Source organism: Mya arenaria, chromosome 8 (genome assembly GCF_026914265.1).
Source record: "Mya arenaria isolate MELC-2E11 chromosome 8, ASM2691426v1".
Taxonomy (NCBI): Eukaryota; Metazoa; Mollusca; class Bivalvia; order Myida; family Myidae; genus Mya; species Mya arenaria.
This window is the reverse complement of record NC_069129.1, coordinates 47,932,448-47,948,720: the sequence shown is the minus strand read 5'-3', so window position 1 is coordinate 47,948,720 and position 16,273 is coordinate 47,932,448. Positions and strand designations below refer to the sequence as shown.

At 37.2% G+C, this 16,273-nt stretch overlaps 2 protein-coding genes across 4 annotated transcripts; both read right to left on the bottom strand.

Moving 5' to 3' along the window:
• Positions 1-10,315: 10,315 nt before the first annotated feature.
• LOC128242913 (uncharacterized) lies at positions 10,316-13,857 on the bottom strand. Of its 3 annotated transcripts, XM_052960344.1 has the most exons (3): positions 13,819-13,857; positions 12,627-13,528; positions 10,316-11,349 (listed from the first exon to the last, which is right to left on the bottom strand). In XM_052960344.1, exons 2-3 carry the CDS (start codon positions 12,754-12,756, stop codon positions 11,084-11,086), a joined length of 396 nt encoding a protein of 131 aa, XP_052816304.1. In that variant the 5' UTR covers positions 12,757-13,528; positions 13,819-13,857; the 3' UTR covers positions 10,316-11,083. The 3 variants fall into 2 exon arrangements, with proteins under 3 accessions (XP_052816304.1, XP_052816303.1, XP_052816305.1); XM_052960343.1 differs by lacking the exons at positions 12,627-13,528; positions 13,819-13,857 and adding an exon at positions 12,023-12,134.
• A 593-nt stretch (positions 13,858-14,450) lies between these two features.
• Positions 14,451-15,552, bottom strand: LOC128244289 (putative per-hexamer repeat protein 5). Its single transcript, XM_052962305.1, has 2 exons — positions 15,210-15,552; positions 14,451-14,959 (listed from the first exon to the last, which is right to left on the bottom strand). Exons 1-2 carry the CDS (start codon positions 15,550-15,552, stop codon positions 14,451-14,453), a joined length of 852 nt encoding a protein of 283 aa, XP_052818265.1.
• Between the last annotated feature and the right edge of the window lie 721 nt (positions 15,553-16,273).

The window sequence follows — 16,273 nt, the reverse complement described above, 5'->3', positions numbered from 1 at the left end:
TGATGAATATTAAATAAACAAATATTTCACCTTGACTATGTTTACAAACACATCCATCTCCCTGTTGGCGAATATCTGCATGATGGTATCTTCAAGCACATTGCCAACCCAGTTGGTTAGACGCAAAACTCCGTCCGAGTATCGTACCTTGCTCTTAGCACCGGATTTGACAGTTGTTCCCTGAGCCTAAAAATAAATACAAAAGATCAATACAAAATATACTATAAAAGCAAGTAAGCGTTCATGTTTAACACAATATCACATATATAACCGGCCACCAAGGTTAAAGAAAAAAAATACCCAGTATAGTAACATTTATCAAAATAAAAAAAATATTTTCAAATGCAAATCTCTTTTATGTATGGAATACTAGTATTTGTTTTTGTCATCAAGCATAAGCCTTTTTTTATAAGGGTGTTGAACTTGTACCATCCACACAACAACAAAACAGGCTTAGCTATGCTCCTATTCACTTTAATGAAGAGTTTTAAGAAATATATAAAAAACAAGCAAATTCGTTGAATTGATATCCCCCGCCTGATTGGGCTAAGTCAAGGAATGGAAATATATATATGAGTTTGAGTTTGATTGCAACTGTTTAAAAAAAATTTTTTTTTTTATATAATGTAGCATTTAGAATTGACCAAGAAACCTAGTTTATGACTCCATGTTACCCAGTTCCAAACTGATCTAAGATTTCATCAAGGCAAACATTCTGATCAAGTTTCATGAAGATTGGTCTAGATATATTGCAAAATATACAGCCTCTAGAGTGTCCACAATTTTTTTTTTTAAGATTTTACTCAGTGACCTCATTTTTGACCCCACATGACCTACTAGTTTCAAACTATTTCAAGATTTAATTGAGGAATTTTGATAAAGTTTCATGGATTTAGAGCAGATGTATTGCCTCTTGAGTATTCCCAAGATTTTTGTAAGATATGACCGAGTAACCTAGTTTTTGACCCATATGACACACTTTTCAAACGCAGTCGAAATTTAACCCAAGAGAACATTCTGACCATGTTTGAACTTAATCAGACCAATCACCACCATTAAATAGTTTCGGACATGATTTTTGAAAGATTTGACCTAGTGACCTAATTCCTTATCACATGTGACCCATTTTAAAATATGTCGAAGAGCTCATCAAGGAAAACATTCTGATCAAGTCTAATGAATATAAGACCTTACATATTGCCCTTTGACCTAATTTTCGATAATATGTGACCCAGTTTTATTTACGACCAAGAAGTCAACAAGGAAAACATTCTGATAAAGTTTCATGATTATTTGACCATGTATAATGCCTCTAGTATGTTCAAAAGATTTTTCTAAAATTATATCTAGTGACCTAGTTTTTGACCCCATGTGACCCACTTTTAAAAATGTCGAGATATTATCAAGGGGAACATTCTGACCAAGTTTGAACATTTTCTGATCAATGCCTACCAATAAATGGTACCGGACGGAAGGATGGACGGAATGACAGACGGACAACGCCAAAACAATATCCCCCTCCCAAAATCTTCGATTCGGCGGGGGATAACAAACAGTACCAAGGTAGTCGGTAATAACACCTCTGTGAGCTTATATGTTTTAGGCCCTAATGTCATTTTAAATGAATCTTGTCATACCTCAGGATTGAAAGGCACTGACCAGGCTACAGTCTTTTTTTCTGTAATGTACAATAGCCATATATCAGTGTGTTTTAATACATTTTAATGGTCTGTATCTAAAAACTATTTATTATTATGTATCACCCTATTTTGTATTAAAGAGGGCCATATTCTCAGTAGCATGAAGTTCTGCCTGATAAGCAATCGTATAACCAGTTATGACCACTTGTTATGAGATATGAAGAAAATGGTTTCAAAAGTATTTATTTATTTGATTAGTAAAAAAGAGCATTAAGGACAATGATATAAATAGAAAATCAGACTATCACTTATAGAGCAAAACAGAGGGATAACAAACAATTATCTGTTGTTTTCTCATACATATATATATCTATGTAATAATTACACCGTTTTTACTAACAGTTTTAAAACAGTGTAATAATTCTATAAATATTGCCTTGCCCCCAATACACACTATGGAAATTTAGAACAGACTGGTTACCATTTTCTATCAAGAAATTATACACTACCAACCATGCATTTTTACCTACAAACATTTAGACACATTGGGAGAGTCTGCGTCATTGCGAAGAATCACAGAAAAATATTCCTCGGTAGCCAAGGCTGTGGTGCGCGCCATCATCGAGTTCACTGCTTCAGCATGCGTCTTCCGAAAACATGCACTTGGCCTGTCGCCGTTATGCTACTAACCACTAAGCAGGTATTTTAACAGATGAAGGTGGTACAAATAGAAATTTGTGCATGTTAATTGAACCACGCCTGCAGAATGAATCTCACTCAATTGCGTGGGTAATCTTACCCTGAAGTTACCTTATTACCGTAAATTAACACTATGCATTGCAACATATCGAAGCGACTCGATGTGTAGAATGTGGGGGGAATTATAGAAATGAACGCGGTTGGCATTATGCTTCAATCGCAGCATAGAGTGAAAATTAGATTTAAAAGATAATATTTGTGGTAGGGAAAATCACGGGAGAAATGTGAAAAAAACTGCATGGTTGTTAGTGTAGCTTAACTGATTATATATACTTAAATAAAAAAAGCAAATTTATATTGAAAACACATATTGTGATGATAATTATTAATTTAATTCAAATACAGATTCTCTGAAGTGTAAACTGCCGAAAACACATCAATAAGCTGCTAGGTAATACCATTATTTGGCACTCACTAATAATTCAAGATAATGCAAGTGTCCTGGGCGTCTGATCATAGCAGACCTATTCCTCGCTCATGTTCACATAAGGAAATACAAGTACCCCGGGGAGATTAATCTAAAAGCAATACAATTGTTAAGAGACACTAGTCCATATAAACCGCCGCTTCAGAGTTTTAGATGATTTTTGTTTTGGCGACTCTAAGTTTCCATATTCCATTTGTTGTTTTCCTAGTCAAGAATGACAGATCCAAGGGCTAAGTATATTGAGCGGCAAGATAACAGGCACATACTGGATAGTTAAAAAATGGCAATGCTTTGTAGATAGAAGCCGATCTGAATAAGTGTTTCATAAAACACTAGTCTTCTTCCATATGGGTCTTTCTGAGCTAAACTGCAACAGATGTGGACAAACATGGCAAAATTTCAAAAAAGTTTTTAGGGACTTTTTCCAACTAATTATCTTAGCTGAATCATTTACCTAGATGTTGGCAGTGACTCATAATAAAGAAACTTCTACTGGGCCCGAAAAATTGCGTACGTTTTCTTGACAAACTTAATTCATGATTGTATTTACCATTATAATTTATAATTGAATGAACTTTATTTAATATGCAAAGACCATTGAGAATAATTATCTAAACAGTAACACATTATGTTTCTTGATGTGCAATTAAGGAAATAATGTTATTTACCTATTGTTGCGGACGTAATTCAAAAGTCAATACAAAAGTATTGAATACTTATGTTTTGTACCACATTCGACAGCCATGTACACATTGCACTACTTATTGGCGATACATTTGTATATTTGGGCAAACATTTATAAACAATGTACTTTTGAATATTTAATAATGTGTGTGAATAGGTATGGATGTTACCCTTGACATTTTGACACTTCAAGGTAACATCCGCAATACAATACAATAATGATGTGATATGTGCTTGTCAAAAGCAATAAAACAATCAAATAAAAAAGGAGAAAAAGAATCGCAATGTGACAAATCCGGATTTTTAATGATTGGCAGATTCAGTTTCAACTGCTTTCTTCTATTTTTGTAACAGTGACCTTGATCCTAAGAGCCCCAAACCTGAAACCTGAAAGTCCCCCATAAACTCTTCCTATATATCAAGTTACAACTCTCAGGGACCAAAACATAATCCGAAAAAGGTCTCTATAAACTCTTACTATATATCAAGTTTGGTCAAAATATGTTGACCCTTAATTAAGTTATTCTCTACCAATCCTTTTTTATTAAAAGTTTCCCTGATCTTGATCCTAGGGGCCTAAAACGCATTCCTTTTAATTATGCGAATTCTTACGTGCTTTGAATGATTGTTATAGAAGTTGTTTTTCTTTGAATCCCAACTTGCCCTAAAACTTTAACCTGAGTCAATCAGGGGCCATAACGTATATAAAGGATAATATAGAGTTATGCAACCTCATTGTGTGATGGTCCTGAACAATTGTGTGAAGTATTATGTCAATTGAATGAAGGGTATAAAAGTTCAATAAATATCCCAACCTGCCCTAAAACTTTAACCCAAGTTCCAAAGTCAATCAGGGGCCATGATTTGTATTAAGGATTATATGGAGTTATCAAACCTCATTATGTGATGGCCCTGAAAAACTGTGTGAAGTATTAAGTCAATTGAATGAAGGGTATTGGACTTATAAGTGAAAATCCCCACTGGCCCTAAAACTTGAACCGGACGACAATGTCGACGCTGATGCCAGGGCACGTAGTATAGCCCTCCTGATTCTTTAAATAGTCGAGCTAAAAACAATGAAGTAATGTTCATCATTAAGAATCCACTTTTGCTGGGGGACACTGTTAACTGCACCCAAATTCCAAACTCTGAGCTTTTATCACCATCAACATCCTGAAGAAGAGAAGAAATGCATTGACATATGCGGTTGTCATTAACATATATCAGAGATTAGTACAAAGGGTATTATTACTTTGCAAAGTTAAATTACACCACTGTATTGATTTTCAAATTGGTATGGTATATTAGAGGCTGAACAAGGTTAAAATTCAATTTTAATTCAATTCAAATTTTATACAACAGTTTGCCACAGTCTTCAGCAACATCTAAACATGTTTAAATATGTCAAGAATTACGTACATGTATACCTGTCTTTACAACGAAACTATTACCGTGTTACTCAAATGCAGCTGAAATCTCATAACACAGATCATAGATACATGACTAGTTCAAGTTTTCACAACTTTAAATGGATCAAGTATAACAAAGATTACTTACTTATTCTTGTTCAGTCATCAGTAATGTTCATATTATTTGTGAGGTTGTCAAAATAACGTACATATCTCGGATAAGTGACAAACATTAATGATTCAGTTAAAAACTACTTGAATATGTCTTAGTATGTTAAGAAACTATTTTTTTTTAAATGCATATTCAACAATACTGTATTACACATCAACAAACGAATTAATTTCTCATTTAAAATACGGACGTATCCAACCTCATTTTTGATAAGTCAAAAATAACATCCGAACATTTTCCGTTCTGTCAAATGTTTACATCCGAATATACATGTATCGGTTTTCGTCTGCAATTGACATTTATTGGAGTAATTATGCATTATTATACCTAAAAACTCAATAAAAATAAACGCTGACCTTGCTTATAATATACATTTCATCGAAAGAGCTTCATATCGGAACTTTTATTTATCGTTGCGGACGTGAATTTGCACTAATGGTTGACCGATTAAAAACTTACCTCCGTATTTCCCACTGCGTCATCACATACACAAAAAACGATGACGTAGTACACATGTTTATCATTCGCAGACGATGTTATGCATAAACTATCTAGATTGACCTAGGATCAGCCATTTGCCATTAAAGCCATTTGTTGCGGACGTTAGTTTTTGACCGATTATTTTCGTGTGCCAAAAAGTAATATTTTTCCTTCTTTATGATACAACTGTATCAATAAGTGTATGCTTCTCTCGTTGGACACGATTTGATAATTTGATTCAGTTAAATGCTAAAGCACAAATCACTCACAAGTATTTAGTTGTTAGTGTTTTTACAGACGCTCTCTATTGACCGAATGGCTAACGTCCGAACACGCATTTCGTAAATGAATAAAAAGCTGAAAAACATATCTATTTTGCTTACTTTTTAATGGCATACATGTGGTAAAAAAACCCATAATGGAATCATTTTTAAATGCTTGTGGGGAAAATAAACAACATAAGAAAAAGGTCCAACAATGAACTTTTTACACGTAAATTTTGTCACAAAAAACGTCCGGAATAACGAATGTTTTTCATATATATTTTTTTCTGAATGTAAGGACAGTTTGAAACTTTAATCTATCTCTAGAACTTATTATCTCCCTATAACAATTATTCCCGATATTAAATAGTATTTACATTTTTTAATATCAATGATCAAAAGACACAACCCCTACTGTTGCAGTTTAGCTCAGAGAGACCCATATACTGAGCTGGGCTCTTCAAATAGCGTAAGTAGAGTAGTGTAATAAGATAAAGGTATTGGCGAAATATAATTTATGTGTAACCTTTGTGTTTTGATTTATCAATTCAGTAATAAATATTGTGGAGTTACAGTCGAAGAATATATTATACATTGGTATGAATCAGTCGACTTGTGGCGTTGTGAGAGTAAAATAAACATCCAAATGTTTTAAAAAAGTTTGACATTTTATAAGAGGACTGGAAGAAAGAACTTTGCAAATACTATTCAGACATTGCATACACAATGCAGCAATTACGTTTGGGTTACTAGCGGGTGAAATAGAAGAAATAACGAAAAGTGCGAACGAAGAACTGATGGATTCATTAAGCTTATATCTGTCAGAAACAAACAGGCTATAAATATGCAATTTTATATTTTTTTTCCTTTTTTAAAAAAACACACAACTTCCCAAAATTCGATGAGTCAAAAAAAAGTAACAAGAGTACAAGTACATAGAATAAAGCACATAGATGATATCGGCAAAAATATTCGATAAAGTACAACGAGACCATAGGCGACGACGACGCCATAATTCGACAAACAACAACAACAAAAGTTCCCTTAACACGCATTAGTGTGGCTACAGTGATATAGATTTAAAAAAAAAACACCCGCCCCAGTAAACGGGAGCTTATATGGCCTAGGGAAAGACCTGTCAAAATTCAGTGTTTACGAAACAGACAGTTTAGGAAAAGACCATAATTCTTCTTAACTACACATGTATGAGACACTTCAATGCTCTTGTTTCTAATGAATAATACCCCCTGACAACGATTAAGCAGTAAATAAAAAACAATATTTTTAAAAGTGTTTTCAGTTTGTCTCAAGGGCGCCGCCATCTTGAATTGCAAAAATTATAGATGAAATAGTATGCACGAAAAAGGTCAAACTACACTTATTGTTATGCCGAGTTAAACAACCAACTTCTTTAGTTTATGTATACCGCTTTAATACAGTGTTGGACACTCGAATTCTTTGTTTGTCTCAAAAGCAATGTAATGGATGCTGGACAAAATGCGAGAGATTTAGCAAGGATGGAAGGATTAGTTGCCTTATTTATTTCCAAAGCAATGCAATTGTAGCTGGACAAATGTGAGGGATAGAGCCAGGACGGAGAGAATGGTCGCCTTAATTGTGCGTTACCAATTTAATGTAATGCTTGCTGGGCAAATGCGAGGGATAGAGCCAGGGCGGAGGGATGAGTCGCCTTGTTTGTTTCCAAAGCAATCAATGGTTGCCAGGCAAATTAGAGGGAAAGAGCCAGGACGGAGGGATGAGTCGCCCTGTTTGTTACCAATGTAACGTCATGGTTGCCAGGTAAATTAGAGGGATAGAGCCAGGACGGAGGGATGAGTTGCCTTGTTTGTTACCAATGTAAGGTCATGGTTGCCAGGCAAATTAGAGGGATAGAGCCAGGACGGAGGGATGAGTCGCCTTGTTTGTTTCCAAAGCACCAAAGTGTTGCCAGGCAAATAAGTGTAATAGAGCCAGGACGGTGGGACGAGTCGCCTTGTTTGTTTCCAAAGCAATCAAAGGGTTGCCAGGCCAATCAGTGGAATAGAGCCAGGGCGGATGGATGAGTCGCCTTGTTTGTTTCCAAAGCAATTAAATGGTTGCCAGGCAAATTAGATGGATAGAGCCAGGACGGATCGATGAGTCGCCTTGTTTGTTTTCAAAGCAATGTTATGATTGCCAGGCAAATCAGAGAGATAAAGCCAGAACGGAGAGATGAGTCGCCTTGTTTGTTTTCAAAGCAATGTTATGATTGCCAGGCAAATCAGAGTGATAGAGCCAGGACTGAGGGGTGAGTAGCCTTGTTTGTTTCCAAAGCAATGTAATGGCTGCTGGGAAAACGAGAGGGATATAGTCAGGTCGGAGAGGTACGTTTAAGAGCCTGCACAACTCAAAATCCGCAAAACGGTCGAACCCCGTTGGCTCGAACTCCAAGGGCGAAAATACCTCGAGCCTCAGAAAATTCGAGCTAAGCGGGAATCCTTACCTAAGTATAAAGAAATGGGTCCTTAACATCCAGTTCGAGCCAACGAGTTATTCGAGTTCGAGCTAACGGGGTTCGACTGTAATTAAAAATGTAATGGATTTGAAAACTTCACCTAGTGTTGTTGTTTTTTTTCATTGCATCATGCATTGTCGTTGGTATGCATTCCGTTTTTTTTTACAATTGATTTGACAATATTAAGTAATATTCAATACACAGTAATTAAATTTATGATTCACAGTTCCTCAATTTATGGTTAACAGTAACTCAATTTATGATGAAAAAAACCGCATTTTTTTACAGAATATAAAACAACGACGTTTATTTTGATAAATATTTAGTTATTAGTCCGATGTTTCAGATTCCCCAAACGAGAGCAAACAGACGATCAGGTCATAACCACAAGCCGACTGCCTCATAATCGGCCCGCAGACCCTTAGATTTCAACCGGATAACATTTTCCAGATTTGAACCACTTTGCAGATAATGCCCCAAACTTGTTTGTAAGATTATCAAGGTCTTACCACGCCTATTGGATGAATTCTGGCTCAACCCCGTCGTGACGCCATCAGGACTTGAATTGTTTCTCAAATGCCATAAGTGACATGAGATGGAAGTGACTGCAGTTCGCAGTCAATCCAGACATAAGAAGACTTGAAGAAACAATTTGAGGTACATGAGTACCGTGTTTGAGCCTTAGATATTTGCGCAGAGAACTCTTTGAAATACGGGGTCATCTTCCCAGGGTTGAACCTTACCCGTTTCCCAATACGTACTTACCGCTCAATGCCGAGCGCTTGGCAAGGGAGTTGCTGATAACATGTTTTAACGTCTTCCTGTTTGACACCGCCGGTTTGTGAAACCCCGAATTTCCACACTCGAAGAGAATACTCCACCACTGAGCTATCGGGGCGGTGAAAATAATGCAAGTATACGAGTCATTCTGCGACTCTTCTAGCAATTCTCGGAAAATCCCATCGACACCTGCCGCAATGAAGCTCTTATGAAATTAACCGCTGTGGAAGTTTTACCACTTATCTGATAGATTTAAATGATGGCCCTAACAGAAATGAATTCATATTTGCGACAGGCCATTGCCTTTCTTTATTGATTATCGCTTAAAATAAAAAAAACTAGAAATGTGTCCATAGGACACGGATGCCCCCACTTCGATTTTTTGTCACAGAAAATAAGCCATAATGATTATTCAGGATAATCTCAAGTCTTTTTTTGCAAATAAAGGGCCGTAACTCCTAAATGACAAAAGCGATTTCCATGGCTATCGAACTTGATCAAGATATTATGGTCACAATCATGTATGTAAAGTTTGGTGAGGATTGGACACATACTTTTCAAGAATTAGATTGGAAACATATATTTTTGAAGTATTTTTGGCAAAAAAGGGCCGTAACTCCTAAATGACTAAAGCGATTTCCATGACTATCGAACTTGATCAAGATATTATGGTCACAAACATGTGTTTAAAGTTTGGTGAGGATTGGACAAACAGTTTTCAAGAATTAAGATCGGAAACAATTCGGGACGTACGTACGTACAGACAGACAGACAGACAGACGTACGTACGGACAAGGGCAACCCTATATGCCGCCACTTTGTGGGGGCATAAATATATATGTTTATTAAGACCAAATTACAAGTACATCGAAACACAGAGTGATTCCTTCACATAATGAAATCTTTGGTTATTTTCAGGACATGGTTAAATGAAGAAAAATTACATACAATTTTAATAAAATGGCAATATCACTTTTGCGTCTCAAGATACGTAAATACTCAAAAAATGAAAATACATTTTATTAGATACCTTAAATTTGAAGGTATAAAATCTTTTTATCACTTTTACATTTCAAATGGAAGCTGGTTTTACACTTGGAAATTTCCATTGAAAACATCCTTTATAGTTACTTGAAAAAATGTTATGATAATACTACAATATTTACACTAATTTGTTTTTCTATTTCTTGCTAAACATAACTGCAAATACACTTAATATTTATTTGATATATTGTACATGTCATTTAATATAAATAGTTAATCAGTTTGATAACACAAGGATACAAAATATTAAATCAAAACCACAAGCTGAAATTGTAAAATAAATGTTTTTGCATTTACTTTTCAGTTGTTTAAAGATTCTTTTATGCATGGTAAAATCTTCCTAAAAAATAAAAATCACGACTAGGGAAAAAACACTGTCGGTTTACATTAAACACCTTCAATGAGTCGTTCCCGTACATCCCGACAACTAGTGTACGTGTTTGGGGACAGAAGGACGCAGAGTAGGGTTTGGCCAGTCCGTCCTTATGTCCCAGTATTTCCGTCATCTTGCCGTCCCTCTCCGTGAGCAGCATCACGTTGTGGCTTCCATACCCACACACGAGCAGCTGACCCGGACCTACCGCCACCACGGATTCGAGATGTTTGAGCTTCTTGTCACTGTACTCTCGTAGGGCTTTCCCGTCTAGAGACAGCTGGAGGACGGTGTGTGTACCGCGGTCAGACAAGTACAGGGTCGGTGGTGTGGAAGCTGACACAGTCAGGTAGTATGGGCATTGGAAAGTTTGTCTTCCATCAACTGTTTGAAATATACTCAAAATATAACCATCCAATGTCATCACTTCAATACGCGGGTTAGCTATATAAGACACGTATAATCTATTGTTGTAATACGCAATACCACGACCATAAGATGATACTTCAATTTCCTTTCCACACGACAACTTCCCTCCTTTCGTAGACAGCAGTTGTATCATGGACGTATCCGGGAGAGTAACTGCTGCCTGGTCATCAGGAAGCACACATACGTCCCAGGGCTTGTCTGGCAGCTGGAGGATGAACGTGACGGTGCGGGTGTTGACGTCCACCAGTTTGCACAGTAGTTATCAAAGTCAGCCAAGAGGAAGAGTCCAGGAGAGAGCAGAGCGAGGCCGGAAATATAGCAGGTTGCTTTATCCTGTTGCGCTCTGACGTGGATGTCTGCTTCATTCTTCCATGTGACAGTAGAGAGGTCAGGAACTGGAACAGAACACAATAATGGACTAGATTATTTTTCACTTTCGTCTTATAAACTTAAATGAGACAATGTTTCAAACCTTTTTTTTTAAGTGCAGCTTCAATTTACAGTGTTTTATTTCTTGATTAGAATATTTAGATTAATCGAACAAGACATGGACACCCTGTAATAAATAGAAAATAATTATAAAGAGGTGTTTTTTGCTTCTGTGTAATATACAATAAAATTAACCGAGTGAGCACCAAAAGCTATATTTCACATGTTGAGTTATAATCATTTTTATGTTCCTGTCTTAAGTACGCCTGCAAACAAATTCACTGTACAATTTTCCCCGTATATCTTACGAACAAATTATTAACACGTCTTTTCTGTCCGTTTGTTATTTTAGCCCAATTATTGTGACAAAATTTACACCAGGGATAAATAAGTGCACATAAGCGCAAACATGCATTTGTTTTCTTTCGGAGACAAATTTGCCTTAAATGTCCCAGCGTGTGTTTCTATTTTGGGGGTCTTAATTCGAATATTCGACATAAAACAATAAAAGTAACGCATTGATATATAAAAAGAAATCTGTCAAAATGTTTTGGCAAATTATTTATAACTTTTGTTTTTTATTGAAAATATTTACTTTTCCGAATTGTTATACATTGTATAAACTCGTCAAAAACATACCCCAAGGCCAAATGTGCATCCCGTTGATATGTTTTCCCGGGGTGCAAATGTTGGGCATATAAGACACAGCACTAAAAATGGGCATTACCATTACTTTGAGTCAGCTGATCACCTTTATAAAACCGTAAAAATAGTCATAAAGATAGTATTTCGAACAGAAAAAATACATATAAATCAAAGTTCTTTTTGTTTTAGATGGAAAAAGGTCGTAGTGTTGTGAAAACCTTGAAGTATATTTAAATGACACTGTAAAAATGTTGTTACAAATACGCTTATGTACAGTAAGCCCAATAACTATGGATTGGCCATTTATGTTTGTTTACAGTGTACTTGCAGTGTACTTGCCCAGGCGGGTTTACCGAATTGATTGCAGCAAAAACGTATTTATTATCAGTAATTTTGTATTAAAACGTTTTCATTTAGTTTAAGTTAAACTTCTGTGTCATATTTTAAGTAATAGCTTTGGCCATTTTGAACAAGAACTCAATATAATTAGAAGGACAAATTATTGAGATATTACATAGAGTTTTCCTCAAAATATTACAACGCTATCCTTTTTAGAGTCAAGTGATACTTAAATATGTAAAGTGATTTTTAATCATACTATTCTTTCGAAACTCTCCCGCAACGTCAAGTGTTCCAAGGCCCTTTTTCGAACCCAGTAGCCGCTCCATGTCCGCGTCCTTAGTAAACTGGTACTTCCGGGCGTTCATCCTATCAGTCATCTTCTCCATATTATCATAATTCTCCGTAGCTCCTTCTGGCTTCTCCTTGATGCCACGTACCGCTGATTGACCGAGACGTCACCGGAAGTAAGTTCCGTCCTCATGGCCTCAAGTCCGGTTTTCGTCAACTCACAATCGGTCTTAAGTGCAGTCAGCGCGTTCTCATCCTCGGTATTAATCTTCTCGATGTTGTCGAGCAACTCCTTCTCGCGCAGGTCTAGATAAGTGTTTATTTCTGCACGGAACTTCCTCAGTTATCCATCTCAACCTTAGACTGGTTTTTGACATCACCAAAAAGCTCCTTTACGTTACTAATGAACCCGGATAAAAGATCTTCAGCACGTTTAATCGATGGCTCCAGCTCTCTGAATGATTTTCCAGTGACGAATTCTTTAGCCACATCAGCGATATAGTCAACCTCACAGCTGCTATGGTCGAGTACGACACAATCACCACAGCCAAGGTCTCCGTGGGTCGGGCAATACAATTTGATCATCTCATTCGGATGGTTGTTACAATAATCCGTGTCGCCGATAGCTGATTTCTTCGTTGACGGGTAGAAGGAGGGCATCTTATCTTTGGACAGCAAAATATGATTCCTGGACATCTTCAATCTCTTATGGTATTCGACACAGGGAGCGCACATGTACTCCTCGCAGGTCTGACAGAAGCCCTGGGCCACATCGCGTTTACCGCCTTCTTCACACGGCTGGCAGAAGACAGTGGCGTCAGCGGAACCCTTGTCAAGATCAGGGTCTTGCTTCTTTCCGGGTACCTCCATCTATGTAAACAAACTAATATATGAATCACTGTTATAAGCTAACTGTTTTATTCAAATGAAAACGTACGGATTCAGTACGAGCAAGTAAAAATTTGACCTTAGACAAACATAAAATGTCTTGTCTATACGAATCATTTTCAAAACGAAAGTAGTGATCTTTGTTCTAATTTAGAAAAGCATTAAAGATCGTTCAAATGTGCTATTTTATTATCCCCACCCCCCTCAAAAAACTGCTTTTAATGTCGGTTATATCAAGCAATTCTCAATAAAGAAATACAAGTTATATTTACCTTTATTTTGTTGATCTTCAAAACCAACAAGGAAGTAAATTCATTTCATCTAGTACTGCGCATGTCCAAATATAACCTTTGTATATATTCACGATGTTTAAACGTTTGTAAACATGCGATTTAAAGTGACACTCTTATTCAAAATCAATACATACGCATGTATGACAAACATTAATTTTGACTGAAAAACCTTTAACTACTTACTTAATATTACATGGAAAATATCATCTGCTAATAACAAGCTAACCTTGAATTAAATAGCGGCAAGCGCTAAAATATTAACTCATTGGTGAATGCTTAAACATTTACTTTGGTCTACATTAGTCTCATAAGGTAAAAATATCGTGTTTTATGCTAATTTCTTTCAAATTAAACTCGATATCTTTCCTAATATAAACATCTCCGGATTTTATTGACCGATCATTATGTTAATAGGCAGAACCAAATAATAATTATAATAATAATTATAATAATAATAATAATATAATAATAATAATAATAATAAAAAGATAAAAAAAATAATAATAATAAAAATAATAATAATCTCTTTCCCATCTCTCTCTCTTTCCTAATTTCTCCCCCTTTTCCCATCCAACCTCCCGTTTGACCATCTCTCACCATTTACTCTTCTATCACCCTTTCCCATCCCTCTTCTTTTTCGCACCAATCTCCTTTTCCCTATCACTCTGTCTTTTCCAGTCCATTTCCCTAACCATCCATATCCCTTTCCCCATTCCCCACCCGTTCACCATTCTTCTCCATTTCCACATCCATCGATCTTTCCCAATCCCTCTTATTTGTTTTATCCCTCTCTTTCCTCTCATCATTCTCACTTTACCCATTTCTGTCCCATTCCCCACTCCTCTCCCTTTTCCCATCACCTTCATTTCCCCCATTCCGTTTTTTTTTCCAAATTCCTCCACCTTTTCGAATCCCGATCCATTTCCCAATTCCTCACCATTTCCCCATCCAACTGTCCCACGCCCGGTCCTCTTCCTTTCCCCTATCCCTCTCCTTTTCCATCCCTCTCTCTCTTTCCTGATCCCTGTCTCTTTCCCCACACAACCCTCCTTAACTGTCCCTCTCCCTTTCCCATCCACATCCCTTTTCCCTGTCACTATCCCCTTCCCAATCCCTTGTCCTTTTGCATATCCTTCTCCTTATAATTCTCATCACCCCTTGCCAATACCTGCTCTTTTTCCATCCCTTTCTTAATCCCTCACACCATTTCCCTCTCTTTCCCAATACATCTCACTTTCCCCAATCGACCCATAACCACTCAACTCCACATGAGCGCACCCTGCACCCTTTCCCCTTCCCTAACCCTTTCCCCATCCCTCTCCCTTAACCCCCTCCCCTTTCCCGAGCCCTCCCCTTCCCATCCTCTCAACCTTGCCGCATCTCCCTCCTTTTTTTACCGATCCCTTTCTCCGTCCCTCTCTTTTCCCAATCCCTACCCTTTCCCCATCCCTCTCCTTTCCCCATCCCTCTCCCTTTTCCCTTCCCACTCGCATTCCCCATCACTCTCCCATTTCCCACCCCCTCTCTTTGCTTCTCCTTTGCCCTTTGCCCATCCCTCTCCCTTTCCCTATTCCTTCCCTTTCCAAAACCTCTCTCCTTTTCCACATCCCTCTCTTTTCCCCATCTCCCTCCCTTTCCCCTTCCCACTCTCTTTCCCAATCCTTCTCCATTTGCCCATCCTTCCCCTATCCCCATCCCTCTATCTTTCCCCATCCCTCTCCCTTACCCCATCCCTCTCCCTTACCCCATCCCTCTCCCTTACCCCATCCTTCTCCCTAACCCCATCCTTCTCCCTTTCACCATCCTTCTCCCTTTGTCCATCCCTCTCCCTTTTTGTCCGAAAATTTAATAGAACCATTTCCTCGATATAGGTTGTGTACCCCTATCACCCCATAGAGATCACCTTAGTTACGCCTTTATTCGTTTAAACAACTTGTAAAGTTGGTCAAAATCCCACAATAATCGACACAAAAATCATTTGCCGACTTAGTTTGGTACTCAAATCGCCTGAATATATCATAATCACCACTATTATCCGTGGCCGTGATATCCACAAATCGTCTTCTCTATTGTATGACCTGTCCAGTTCGAAAATAAGCAACACTTTGCTGCATGCCATCGCACATATCTATTTCGAAGCAAACATTCTTCTGTGCATTTGAGTCACTTCGACTAGAATTTTATCATAAACACGTTTAAATCTCGTATTAATTATTTTTCCCAACGAAATCTAATTCCTTCCCTTTTTAGCTATAATATCGATTTTCTTCGAACTCCAGATTAAGTTACTCAAAAACGGATAGGAACTTATATACGCGTTTGAAATGCTTGTCTTCCGACCATTCAGAATCACTCTATGTAAAAGTTTGATGACACGAAGTAATTTATTTATGAATAAAAATGGGCGGAGTGAGCGAATCGAGCGAGTTTTTTT

Coding starts and splice junctions, on each gene's coding strand:
- LOC128242913 (XM_052960343.1), bottom strand. CDS start 11,087: ATGATACAACTGCTGTCTACGAAAGGAGGGAAGTTGTCGTGTGGAAAG.
- LOC128244289 (XM_052962305.1), bottom strand. CDS start 15,552: ATGGGGAAAGATAGAGGGATGGGGATAGGGGAAGGATGGGCAAATGGA. Junction 14,960..15,209: donor AAGGAGGGAGATGCGGCAAG/GTTGAGAGGATG, acceptor GATATGCAAAAG/GACAAGGGATTGGGAAGGGG.